General features: G+C 40.2%; 1 protein-coding gene across 2 annotated transcripts in view; it reads left to right on the forward strand.

Annotated features, from left to right (window-relative positions):
- The window catches only part of LOC124555682 (biotin--protein ligase), a 373,530-nt gene that overhangs the window by 220,242 nt on the left and 139,894 nt on the right, over nucleotides 1-13,394 (forward strand). For both annotated transcript variants that reach the window (XM_047129684.1, XM_047129685.1), the window contains one exon: nucleotides 12,427-12,592. In XM_047129684.1, the coding sequence (XP_046985640.1) occupies nucleotides 12,427-12,592 (166 nt within the window). The remainder of the gene's footprint in view (nucleotides 1-12,426; nucleotides 12,593-13,394) is intronic.

Consider the following 13,394-nt stretch of genomic DNA (forward strand, 5'->3'; position numbering starts at 1 on the left):
TTCAAATAGCTAATCAACAATATATGAAACAACAATAAAAAATTCAGTCTAGCAGCAACACTCACATCCAACACGGGCTGTGTGTGTTAGGTTTTTGTGTGTGCTTTATATATCTGAAGGACATTTTTGTCTTGATTTTGTGCTTCTTATATAAGCATCCATTCTGTCTGGTAATTAGAGAACAAGAAAAAGTTTCAAACCATCCAGTTCTTTTCTGCAACATACACAGTTGATTAAAAATCACAATGGAAAACAAATGTTGTTTAGGTTTTGTGTCAGCAGCCGTGTGTCAGAAGAAAAGTAGTAGCAGTGAATAGCTTGATTTAATAGATATGTCAACCCTGAATCAAGCTGATATTGAATTATTGAAGCTAAAAAGCACCTGTGGAAATATAACGAGTGTTTGTTCTTCTCACAAAAGGCTCTATTTGGGAACATTTGAAGACAGACAAAGAATTTGCTGTGACCCTTTTAAGAAACATGGTAAAAAGACTGCTAAGAAATCTTTGAAACCTATTTCTTTAACCACGACAAGGAAGTATAAAACCCTTGGACTTATCTCAGGTACCAAGCTGTGCATAACATGCCATAAGGACATTTTATCTCCTATGGGGGATAACCTTCCAGGGATGGATGAATGTGAAGTTGAAGATCAAGAATATACACCAGATCCATCTACAGCTCTTCAAAAACTTAATGAAAGTTGTGAATTACTTGAAATTTCACCATTTAAGGTTACCAAGAGAGCACAAGACAGGCATCCAGAATACATTCGATCCAAGTCTCGTTGCTTAGCTTTAAAATCCTAGCAAACAGTATCAGAAGCACTACATGTTCCAGTGAAAAATGTGTCTGAAGAAACAGGCAGTGCTGAATGTACAGACTGTAATATTTTAATGCAAAAACTTAAAGAGAAATTCAGCAGAAGTTCTGTTAAAGAAAAACTGCAAATACTTACCTTAGACCAGCTTCATGGAGTAAAGAAAAAATCCAAATGTTTTTTAACGCTACTGAATGCACGGTAAAGAAATTGAGGGTATTGCTAAAAGAATATGGTATTTTGTCAAAAGGGCGTTATAAAGTGGGAAACAGAACAGGTAAGGATGTGGAAAAACATGTCCAGAATTTTTACTGTGAAGATGATGTAAGTCACATTTCTCCTAATAAAAAAGTCAGTCTGTCTGTCCCTTCAGAAAATGGCAAAAAAGTGTATAAGACAAAAAGACTAATTTTAGATAATCTGAAAGATGTATACTTAGCTTTCAGAGAGAAATACCCTGAAGATAAAATTGGTTTTACTACATTTTGTGAACTTAGGCCAAAAGAATGTGTTACTGTAAACGTATGTGTATGCACGTAGAACCAAAATGTAAAACTGTTAATGCATGCTGCACATGTGAAAGAACTGTACACTGAACTTCTACAGAAACTTGTGTGCAATCTGGAAAACAAGGAGTGCATGCTGCATCGTTGTTCTCGGTGTCCTGACAGATATGAACTGCGCAATTTTTTAATGGAGCTGGAGTCCTTAAAAGATTGTGGAAATGTTGTTTTAAAACAATGGATGCAAACTGATCGATCTACACTGGAAACATTAATGAAGACGAGCGATGAATTTGTTGAGTACCTCATGCAAAAACTTCAAAACTTAACACAACATCATTATGTATTAAAATCTCAGAGTCACTACTTCAATTCAAGCAAATAAACCCTCCCTGATACTACATGCATCATCATAGTGGATTTTGCAGAGAACTATACCTGTTTGCGTCAGGATGCTGCACGAGGATTTCACTGGCAGAACATTCAAGTCACCCTTCAGCCTTTTTTTGTGGTGTACTTTAAAACAGATGACTGCATTAAGTCAATGTCATTGTGTTGTATAAGTGACTGTTTGCAGCATGATACAAACGCATTCCATGTTTTCCAGAAAACTGCTCTCACTTATGTATTGGAACAATTACCACACATCCAGCACGTTATTTACTTCAGTGATGGCATTTCTGCACAATATAAAAACTTTAAGGACATTTTAAATTTGTGTCATCACAAGCAAGATCATGGAGTAACTGCAGAATGGAATTTTTTGCCACTAGTCATGGCAAAAATGCATGTGGTGGAGTTGGTGATACTATTACACGTTTAGCAACAAGAACAAGTTTACAGCGTCCATATGACAGTCACATTTTAAGTCCAAAAGATCTGTTTACATTTGTCAAAACTCATGTTCCAGGAATAGAAACCTTTTATATTACAACAGAGGAGGTAACAAAGTTACAAACATGTTACAAAAATGATATGAGACTGGTTCTACCATTCCTGGGACAAGAGTGAATCATTTTTTTCAAACCACTCAATGATAAGTTGCTGATAAAGCGTGTTTCATCATCTAATAAATTCATTCAAGTTCCTCTTGGAATTCAAAACACTGCCTCTAACACAATTAAAGAAGAAACATTTGTCGCAGCTATCTACGATAACCAGTGGTGCCTTGGAAAAATTCTACAGATAAGTGAAGAACACACAGATCCAAAAGTCAAGTTCATGAGTCCAAGTGGTCCTTACTCAAGTTATTCTTTGCCACTTCACACTGATGTTTGCTGGACACCTTATGAAAACATTTTAATGACTTTGCCTGCTCCTAGAGCAAGCACAAGTACTGGTTGTTTATATACTTTTGAATCAGACATAATATTGTCTATTGAAAACTTGTTTAAAAAAATGAATGCTTTTTAGAATTTTATGAATGTGTTTTATGAGAACTGATCGTCATTTGTGACTACTAGATAAGAGACACAAAATGGAATGTGTATATTATTATTTATGTTCTTTCTGTTTTAAATGATTAAACAGAACAAACACCCTTCTGATTTTTTTAAATGTTGAAATATATGACAATAGGAATTCTTTGAGACAAAATTTAAAATGGTGAAACTTGTGACTTTGACGAAAAAATTTCATGAAGTTTGGAAAAAAATATTTTTGAAAAATGACTTTAATTACAGATTTGCACATATTTATATGCACACTTGCAGCATTTTTATAGTTTAGTGATATAGTTGGTCGTTTTTATCTTCCTAATGACACCAAATTGAATAAAATTGATTTATAAATAAGGGAGTTATAGTAGTTAAAAACTTTCAACCTACCTTTCGTACTGACGCCAGATGGAGAAAATGCTAGACATTTCAAAATGGCCTCCTGACTACAGTTTTGATCTAAAAAATCTGAAAATAATAATTTTATCACTTTCTATTGATGTACTTTCTTACACCAAATTTTCAAAAATATCTGTGACATGATGGCCATGAGATTTCTTTATTTTGGGTGATTTTAAATGAAATGAGCCACCTGAGACCCTTCCCAATGTCCCTGATGTAGGAGCTGAAGCACGTTTCGCTGTCGGGCAGCTGGGATCACAACCATAGGTGACAGCCCATCTGTAGCTGAGAGAACAAAACCATCAGATACCAAAAGGCAGTGACAGAGGGAAAATAGTTAAACAAAGGATCAGAAGTCATGCCTGAAGGCCTATTTGGCCAACAGTGCTGAACAAGATGGACAACTTGATGCAAAACCAGGTCAGTGATGACAGCCGCTGCGATCTGGGAATGTAGTAGGAAACTGTTCGTTCATCCTGATCAAAAGTAGCATCCAGCCCCAATGAAAGCTGGGACAGCACATCAGCATTGGCATGCTGTGCCGTAAGTTGAAAATGTAGCGAGACAGGAACACGGCCCAGTGCTGGAGATGATGTGCGGCTTTGTTGAGCAACAAAGAAGAAATATTAAACAACAAAACCAAGGGCTTGTGATCACTAATGAGGTAAAACTTAGACCGGTACAAGAACACATGAAACTTTTTGATGGTGTAGACCAATTGTAGTCAACGTGGTCCCTTCCACCTACTAATGGGCATTCCAGCTTTCCTGATGGATGGCAGGTGGTATAGATTTTAAAAACAGTTTCAGTAAGCTTTCACAAAATTTTGGCATAAAGTATTTGCTAAGTAGTTATTATTATATGCTTAAATTTGCCATACCTCTGCTTTATAAATTTTGTAAGCGAAAGTTGCTTCCCTTCTGTACACATCACCGTTACTGAGGAACTGGTGAGCAATTAGCATCCTACCTTACAGACTTCACAGAAGCTCTCCTGGTGACCTTGCAGAACTAGCTACTCAAGGGAAAAAGGATATTGCTGAGATATGGCTTAGCCACAGCCTCAGGGATGTTACCGGGATGAAATTTTCACTCTGCAGTGGAGTGTGCACTGACATGAACCTTCCTGGCAGATTAAAACAGTATGCTGGACCACGACGTAAACTTGGGATCTTTGCCTTTGCCAGGTGATAGAGGACTTGCTCGTGAAAGGCAACTGTGGCCGGAGCGAGACTCAAACTCAGGAACTTTGCCTATGCCAGAGCACTTGCCTGCAAAAGGCAAAGGATCTAAGTTCAAGTCTCAGTCCGGCACACAGTTTTAATCTGTCAGGAAGTTTCATATCAGTGCACACACTGCTGCAGAGTGAAAATTCACTCTGGAAACATTCCCCAGGCTGTGGCTAAGCCATATCTCCACAATATCCTTTCTGCCAGGAGTGCTAGCTCTGCAGGAGAGCTTCTGTGAAGTTTGGAAGGTAAGAAACGAGGCACTGGTGGAACTGAAGGTGTGAGGACAGGTCGTGAGTCGCACTTGGATAGCTCAGATGGTAGCGCTCTTGCCCACAAAAGGCTAAGGTCCCGAGTTCTAATCTTGGTCCAGCACACAGTTTTAATCTGCCAGGAAGTTTCACATCAGCGCACACTCCATTACAGAGTGAAAATTTCATTCTGGTACTTCCTACTTTACCGTCCTGTTGTGTTCTAACAAACCCTTTGGTTGAAGATAGCTTTACTGTTTTACATTACTCCTAAACCTAGGTGGTAAGGATCACAGACTTATGAAGAGCTCTGAATGGATTATGTTTTCTTAGATTTCTTCGAAAGAGTCTCTTTTATATGTTCTTTTTGTGATACCTCACACCCCCCTCAGCTGCAACATAACAAAATCCATTTAGTTTCATGGCTGTGTTGTACTGTTTGTGTTCTTATCTTTCATCCATCTTTCTTCTGATATTGATTAGGCACCTACTTGAGCAAATATATCTTTGCTGCCAACTCCTTTTCATTTTTGCCACAAATGAAAGAAGAAAAACAATAAATACTGGTTTTCTTCTCATTCTGGCAGCAGTTATAAGGAGTGAACACAACCCAGAAGACACACACATTTATGTAAGATTTTGCTCAATATATTGGTGAATTGATAAAAAATTGGTGTTGGCTACGTTATATAAAATGTCAGTTAAAACTTAGCAACATTTGTTAGAAGCTTATCCAGAAAGCAGAAACTACTGTAGAGAGCAGATCTGGAATCTGATTTGTGCTTGTGAGAAAGATGGGAATGATTTTTTAAATTAATGTTCTGACATCTAGTTTTATATAATTGTGCCCCTAATCTCACTCTGGGTATGTACTCATAGATATTTTATAGTTTTTATCATTTCCAGTGACTGATCTTAAATGATTCATCAAATAGTAATGGGTATTTCCTCCTCCTAGGGAAATGACTTGCATATGTTAGTGCTGGGAGTGGAATGCCACCACTTGTACCTGAAGTTGGTCCTCTGTAGATCTTCCTACATTTTGCTACGACTTTCTGCCACCATGACTACCCTATGTACATTAGCATCATCTGTGAATAGCCTCATGAAACTCCCAATGTTATGCACCAATTCATTTATGTATGTTGTGAATAGCATTGCAGGTGAAGCTGAGTAGCACCGTGCTGTAGTGGTTATGATACTAAACTGTTAGATGGAGGGCCGTGAGTTCAAAACTCACCTCGACTGTACAATTGTAATTTCTGTATTCGGTTCGAGTACATTCTAGAAGTGTCTAAAAATGTCAAGCATAATTGTACTGGAATGTTTTTTAGTTGTAAATATACTGAATGTGTTCTGGCTGGAGGCAGTTTTATCTGCACTCCTATTTGTGCAAGTACTGAATAATCCTTCGTTAAGTGAAGTTAGTGTTCGTCATTCATCTGCTTACACCATCTTCTACGTGACATTATTCTGGTGGAGACACTGGGGTATTGGAACTTGTAGTAGCGCACATTATCGACGACACAGTGACTTTCATCGGGCCGTGACAGAGCTGCCATTTACGTGGCGGGGAACCCGAGTCCGAGCCATATTCAACAGATTGCAATCTACTGGAGACAAGAAGACGACGACATTACGATGACAGCAACGGTGTGCCACCACATGAGACATCCTTCCGGGTTCTCTGGTGACAATGGCCAAGATACAAACAAGTGGCTGAAGGTATATGAGCGTATAGCCAAACTTAATAGATGGGATGAAACTATGTGTTTGGCTAATGTGTGTTTCTACTTGGCGGGCACTACCAAGCAATGGTATGAGAACAACGAGGAGACGTTCACAAGCTGGGGAGTATTCCAGGCAGAAACTGCGCAACTATTTCTGTGACACATAACGACAGAAGTGAAAGGCTGAAGATAAATTAAAGTGCAGGGCACAGTGTCCAGGAGAAATTATGGCATCCTGCTTTCAAGACGCCCTGTAGCTGTGCAAAATAGTGGATCCTTGAATGAAGGAGGAAGACAAGGTTGTACTTCTCATGGAGGGTGTTGCTGCGGACATGTATCAAGCCCTACTCGTGAAGGAAGTTTCGACAGCAGACGACGTCATAAAATTGTGCCAGTATATCGAGACAATGCAACAAAAATGAATTCCACACAAGAAGTTTGAACGGCTTCCAAACGTTGTGTCGATGTCTGTGATGGAGGAAGCAACTGATTTCACAAGTGTTGTTCGTCAAATAGTGAGAGAGGAAGTTCAGAAGGCACTTGGATTGCACAGCGAGCAAAAAACCGAGACTCTTCAAGAGGTCATAAGGGAGGAAGTGGAACAGACATTGAACCCAATCTCTCATCCTTCATTTCCCTTTAAAACAGTGAAAAAGTCGAGACCCAGGCGAAGTTACATTCCTACAATGCCGCATGAGGAACCTGTTTGGGCACCAAGGAAGACTGATGTCTGGAGGACCCAGGACAACCAACCAGTATGTTTACACTGTGGACGACCGCGACATGTGGTGCGCATTTGTTGAGAAAGGCAGTGGATACTTGATGACGCCCGCACCAGAAGACAGCAGACCGATCTTAGCCTACGCCAACTCTGGGTCGACGAAGATGAACAAGAATATGTGGGTGCAGGACGACGTAGGTCACCATCGCCACAAGCTAGCTGCTGAAGAGGATGCTCCCCAACACGCCAGTCAAGGTTTCCATCGCCGTTTAGAAGCTCCAGCTGATCACCTAGATGCCGCAACGTTTGAAACTAAAGGGTGTGACCTTCATTGGAGGTCAGGCTGCTGAAGAGCAAAAATATTCTGCCATCAATCACTACAAAAATGAAAGGAAACTATGTCAATATCATAATGGATGGACGACCAGCCCAAGCTCTTGTGGACTCTGGAGCATCATGTTCAGTCATTTTTGGAGAAGTACTATCGCCAGTTGCAGGAAACCATATTCGTCGACAGCAAAACTTCTCTGCTCAAGGTAGCTAATGAAAAATATGTAAAACCTACAGGAAGATGTACCATTCATGTGGTTATAAGAGGCTGTACACAACTCTCAGAATTCATTGTCTTACAAGAGTGTAGTCATGCCATCATTCTCGGATGGGACTTTTTTAAAGCTTCTCAGGAAATTATAGGTTGTGGTCGCTCGAAGACTATGCTAGATGAGATGAGATACTGTGGACAGGAAGATGCACATCCCAGTGTGTGGAGACTTTGTGCTGGATGAAGTGATCATTCCTGCAGTCACTGCTAGTAAGGAAACTGTCACGTGTCATGCCATGGATCAACCAATGGATCTTGTAGTGGAATGTAAAAGGAGCATAACACTGAAGAATAACTTCACCATCCCAGCCTCTGTCATCTTGTTTAAGAACGGATTCAGTGAATTGTAGAGTGTTAACTGGTGCCAAGAACTGCAGATCCTTCCAAGACACATGTGCGTACAACCGCTGAGCCGTTAATTGAAGAACAGCTGAGCATCTCAGAAACCTCCCATGCCAAGTCTGTCAGTGAAATTAGTGCTACCACTACGAGACAAGATCTTCTAGCTCAACTATCACCAGATCTCACGAAGGATCAACACAAGAAGCTACTTGCCATTCTTCAAGAGTTCTCTGAATGCTTCAATCCACAGGTGAAGGGCAAATTAGACAAATTGATGGTGAAGCACTGGTTTAGTACTGGAGACCATCAACCAATAAGCCAGATAGCATACCCTTTGTCAGCAACGGAATGTCAAATAATTCGTGACAAGGTAGAGAAAATGGTGAAGAATGGCATCATTCAGCCTTCGCAGAGCCCATGGTCGTCACCAGCGGTCCTTGTCAGAGAGTAGGATGGTAAGGCACCTGAAGTGGACGATGTGTCTTTGTTATTTAGATGACATTATAGTATTCTCGGTTACATTTGATGAACATAGAGGAAGACTGAGGGCCATTCTTAAGTGTCTCCAACAAGCCGGACTGAAACTTAATCCAAGAAAGTGTCTCTTTGGAGCAAGAGAAATCTAAATACTTGGACACCTTGTGTCAAACAAAGGTGTGTGGCCAGACACAGAGAAGGTGAGATCTATAATGGCATTTCCTATTCCTAAAAGTATTAGAGATGTTAGAGGCTTCCTCAGATTATGTTCTTATTACCGTCATTTTATCAAAGACTTTTGTATCAAAGCCGGTCCGCTCCAAGAGTTGTTAAAAGCTGATGCTAGATTCATCTGGGGTGGTGCTCTACAAGATACTTTTGATGTGCTGCAAAAAGCTCTGATGACTGACCCTGTACTTGGTCTGTATTATGAGAGAGCACCTACATAACTACACACAGATGCCAGTGGGTATGGGAACGTTGCTGTTCCGATGCAAATTTCCAATGGAAAAGAGAAGGTTATAGCCTATGCTTCTAGGACACTTAAAAAAGCCGAGAGAAACTACCCAACTACTGAAAGAGAATGTATTGCTGTGATCTGGGTCATCTGCAAATTTCGACAGCATCTGTATGGAGGGCCATTCACAGTTGTTACAGACCATCATTCACTTCGTTGGTTGGCAGGTCTTAAGGTTCCAACAGGACAACTCGACAGGTGGGCACTACGTCTTCAAGAGTAAGACAGCACCATAGTGCACAAAAGTGGAAGAAAACACCAAGATGCAGACTGTCTCTCAAGAAACCCTGTGCAAGACCATCTAGACGTTGATGAAGATAGTGACTGTGTTGCTGCACTCTATGATCTCTCTGCTGAGCAGAAGAAGAATGCCAAGATATCTCAAATTATGCTTGCCTTAAATCAGCCAGAGGGTGTGAAAGGACAATTTAAGGTAGTTAATGTATTACTTTGCAAGAAAAACTTTGATCCGTTTGGAAAGACGTGGCTACCAGCAAGAAAAACTTTGATCCGTTTCGAAAGAGGTGGCTACTAGTGATTCCTAAACACATGTGCTTAGATGTTCTAGCCTACAGAAATCCTATGACACACCTGAGGCCTCACATTTAGGTTTTATTAAGATGTATGATAGAACCCGCAAGAGAGTTTTCTGGCCAGGTTTATTTAGAAGTATCCGTCACTATGTGTCGCACTGTCGAGAGTGCCAGAGGAGAAAGGCAGTCCCTCAGAAACCACCTGGCCGACTTATACAAATTCCACCAGCCGAAATGCCTTTCCAGGGAATTGGCATTGACCTCCTCAGACAATTTCCAACGTCTGCTAGTGGCAATAGATGGATTATTGTGTGCACTGATTATCTGACATGCCATGCCATTACAAAAGCAGTGAAAACAGCCGAAGCATTCGAGGTAGCCAAATTCATCGCGGAAGACATTGTATTGAAACACGGTGCCCCAAGGATGTTAATTACGGATTGAGGGAAAGTTTTACAATCAAATCTTGTCATAGAGATAAACCGAAGGTGCAACATTACTCATCACATGACGACTGCCTACCGTCTGCAAACTAACGGGCTTACTGTATGCCTTAATAAGACCTCGCCCGATGTGCTATCAGTGTTCATCAGTGTTGAGCAGAGCAACTGGGATGAGGTGCTACCTTTTTTGACGTTTGCCTACAACACCTCCAAACAAGACACCACGAAATTTACGTCCTTTTTCCTGGCATGTGGGCATGAGGCAACTATGACGATGGACACTATGTTTCCATTACATCCTGATGACGTGGACGATGACTACATTGGTCAAGTGTTAACCAGAACTGAGGAAGCTCGGCAGTTAGCTCCACTCTGTATGCTGCAGGCTCAAGAAAACGATCGCCAAAGGTATGACGTGAGCCACTGCCCTGTTGTCTACCAGCCTGGTGACCTCGTCTGGATCTTCACTCCTGTTTGGAAGGTTGGTTTCTCTGAGAAGCTCCTCAGGCGCTACTTTGGACCTTATAAGGTTGTAAGACAGTTGTGTGATGTTATTTATGAAGTTGAAGATTTCAACCCCAACACAAGACGACAAAAGTTCAGAGATACGGTCCACGTCCTTCGAATGAAGCCCTATAAGAATCCTACAACACAGGGTAAATTCGAAGCTCCAAAGACAGGCAACAAGCAGAAAGGTGACGAAGAGCATAGAAGCAAAAGAAGTTCTAAGAAGATCACCACCAGGGCGAGCATCAGTCATCGGGAGTCGGAGTATACAGGACCAATGACTCTTTCCTGGACTAGGAGGACGTAACACCGAGACGCTGTTCTCATAAGAGAGGAGCAATGTCGCAAAAGCAGCTGAGTAGCACCGTAGTGTAGTGGTTATGATACTAAACTGTTGCATGGAGGGTCATGAGTTCAAAACTCACCTGGACTGTACAATTTTAATTTTTATATTTGGTTCGAGTAAATTCTAGAAGTATTCACAAATATCAAGAACCATTGGACTGGAATGTTCTGTATACTGAATGTGTTCCGGCCGGCTGTAGTTTGCTCCGCACTCTTGTATGTGCAAGTGCTAAATAAACCTTCGTTAAGTGAAGTTAGTTTCCGTCATTCATCTAATTACCCTGTCTTCTACATGACAATAGTAATGGTTCCCTACCTAACACACAACGTGTGGGGCGCATGTGTGTGTGTGTGTGTGTGTGTGTGTGTGTGTGTGTGTGTGTACGTGCAGATGCGTACATGGGAGGAGGATGATTTGCATTATAAACTGAAATGTGTCTGAAGATTAATATAAAAGATAATCTTTTAAATAGTCAGTTATTGCCATATTTTTCCATAACAACAATTGGACGCACCACCTTCTGGGTTGTGGGCATGTCAGCAGAACAAACTCTAATCAAATTAACAACATTTCTTTAACAGTGTATTATGATTGTAAATGTACTTGTTCCAAGTTGTTAGAAAAGATCACTGTTATGGTCTGTGGAAAAGACAAATATCTAACAGAATAGTGATTTTATGGTCAGTATCACTGTAACTGAAGTCAGGCACCCAGTTTAGTAGACAGTGTCTTCAGGGCAGCAGATACAACAATGAAAACGAGTTCTGTTCCATCCCAGTGTATGATTTTGGTACTGGCATTACTACCTGAGCTGTAGGTGAAGTCCTCTTCGATGTTTGACGTAGATGTATAATTTTATTTTCTGCAGTACATCGTAGATTTCATTGGTCGTTATGAGTTAATTTCTTGGACCTGCTAGTGTTAGATTAGCATTTAGTGAGTATATGATGTTTCCAACCCATAACATCATTATTGGCCATGAAATTTGGTACACACAACCGCAGTGAAGTATATCTCGTGTAGTTCTTGAACATATGAGTCCCTATAATTGTGTCTGGTATCAATTCTCAACTGTCTCTTATTGACCCATTCTCATGGAAAAGTGATGTTTAAGTGCACTGTGTGCTTTATACTTATATCCTTGCAAGAATAGCCAGATGTTACAAAAACCAAATTCCTTGGAATATCTGAAGACTTTTGCCCACTTGAGGTATCTACAATGAGATATTGGCAACTCTGTATTGGAGCCTGTATTCAAATTCATACATGCACAACAAGACTTGCTCTCTGTAAGAACAATTTTTCTGAGTAACATTATACCATAGCTATTAAAATGGTAGCTCTTAATTAAAATTTTTGTCAAAAAATTGAAAACTTACAGCATATGTTTTAATATTGTATGTTACCAGTAAATAAAATGAATACTATTGCTGAATACAAAAAAGTACCTAAAATTTAAACTGCACTTGCTTTTCATGCATTTTGCAAACACAGACCTCACACTGATTCAAATTTCGTTATTCTCATTTTCAATAATCATATTGATGGTTTGTGGATTCCCCACTACAGGAGAAACCCACCAGAGAAACTTCCATCAGTAGTTCTGGTATATGATGAAAACAGAGTGCCTCACGAACTCCAGATTGAGATCCTTGGAGCTGAGGAGACTTGGCACACCCCATCATTAATTATGGCTACAGCTGCAGCATCTGGTGGAAGGTTTATCTTCTCTCAGGTCAGTATTGGTCTTTGTTTGGGTAGCCTTGGAGAAGTGCTGCATATGGATTTATTGTGAAAATAGATTGTTGTTATTCAATTTCTTCTTTAACATTCCTTTCATAGCGGTGGGAAGTACTTGCTAGCATTTTACTTATTTTCGTCGCTGATATGAATATTGATAATAAAATAAATTTACCTTGAAGAAGCTAGGTGCTACATAGTGATCTCATAATAGCTAGGATTTACAAGAAGGAAATCGTATAGCACATTTCAAGCCCCTTATACTGAGTTGCTGTTACTACCTTAAGGCCACACATGATTGATGATAGGGAGGAGAGTAGGTCAGCAGTGTTAGTGCAACATTTACCACTTAGTATCGCTCATTAAAAAGCATTTCCAGTGTCAATAAATGTGTCATTTAAAATAATGGTTTTCTACATGTGCTGTTAGTACATAAATCCCCTCGCATCGAGTGTTTCGCTGCTGATATAATGCTACTAGTCCAGCCCCTCTAATTTAGCATTCGGCATAGAATTATCATAGTGAACAAGAGCCGTAGTAGTCCCGCTCTGACCACCACCATCTCGAATATTAACCAGTCTAAAGTCAAGTTCCGTGCTATAAACAACCGTGCAGGCCATTGCATATCTTCTCATATTTCACTTGTGCAGTAAATTTACTTTAATTGAATTCAATCTAATTTATGTGCCTGGAAATGTTAGCCCCCCCCCCCCCCCCAAATTATGATTTATGGATGTGAGATCATCGCATAGCTAGCAACTGCAATACATATATTGCATCTGCAATGCTTGCTACAG

Source organism: Schistocerca americana, chromosome X (assembly GCF_021461395.2).
Source record: "Schistocerca americana isolate TAMUIC-IGC-003095 chromosome X, iqSchAmer2.1, whole genome shotgun sequence".
Taxonomy (NCBI): domain Eukaryota; kingdom Metazoa; phylum Arthropoda; class Insecta; order Orthoptera; family Acrididae; genus Schistocerca; species Schistocerca americana.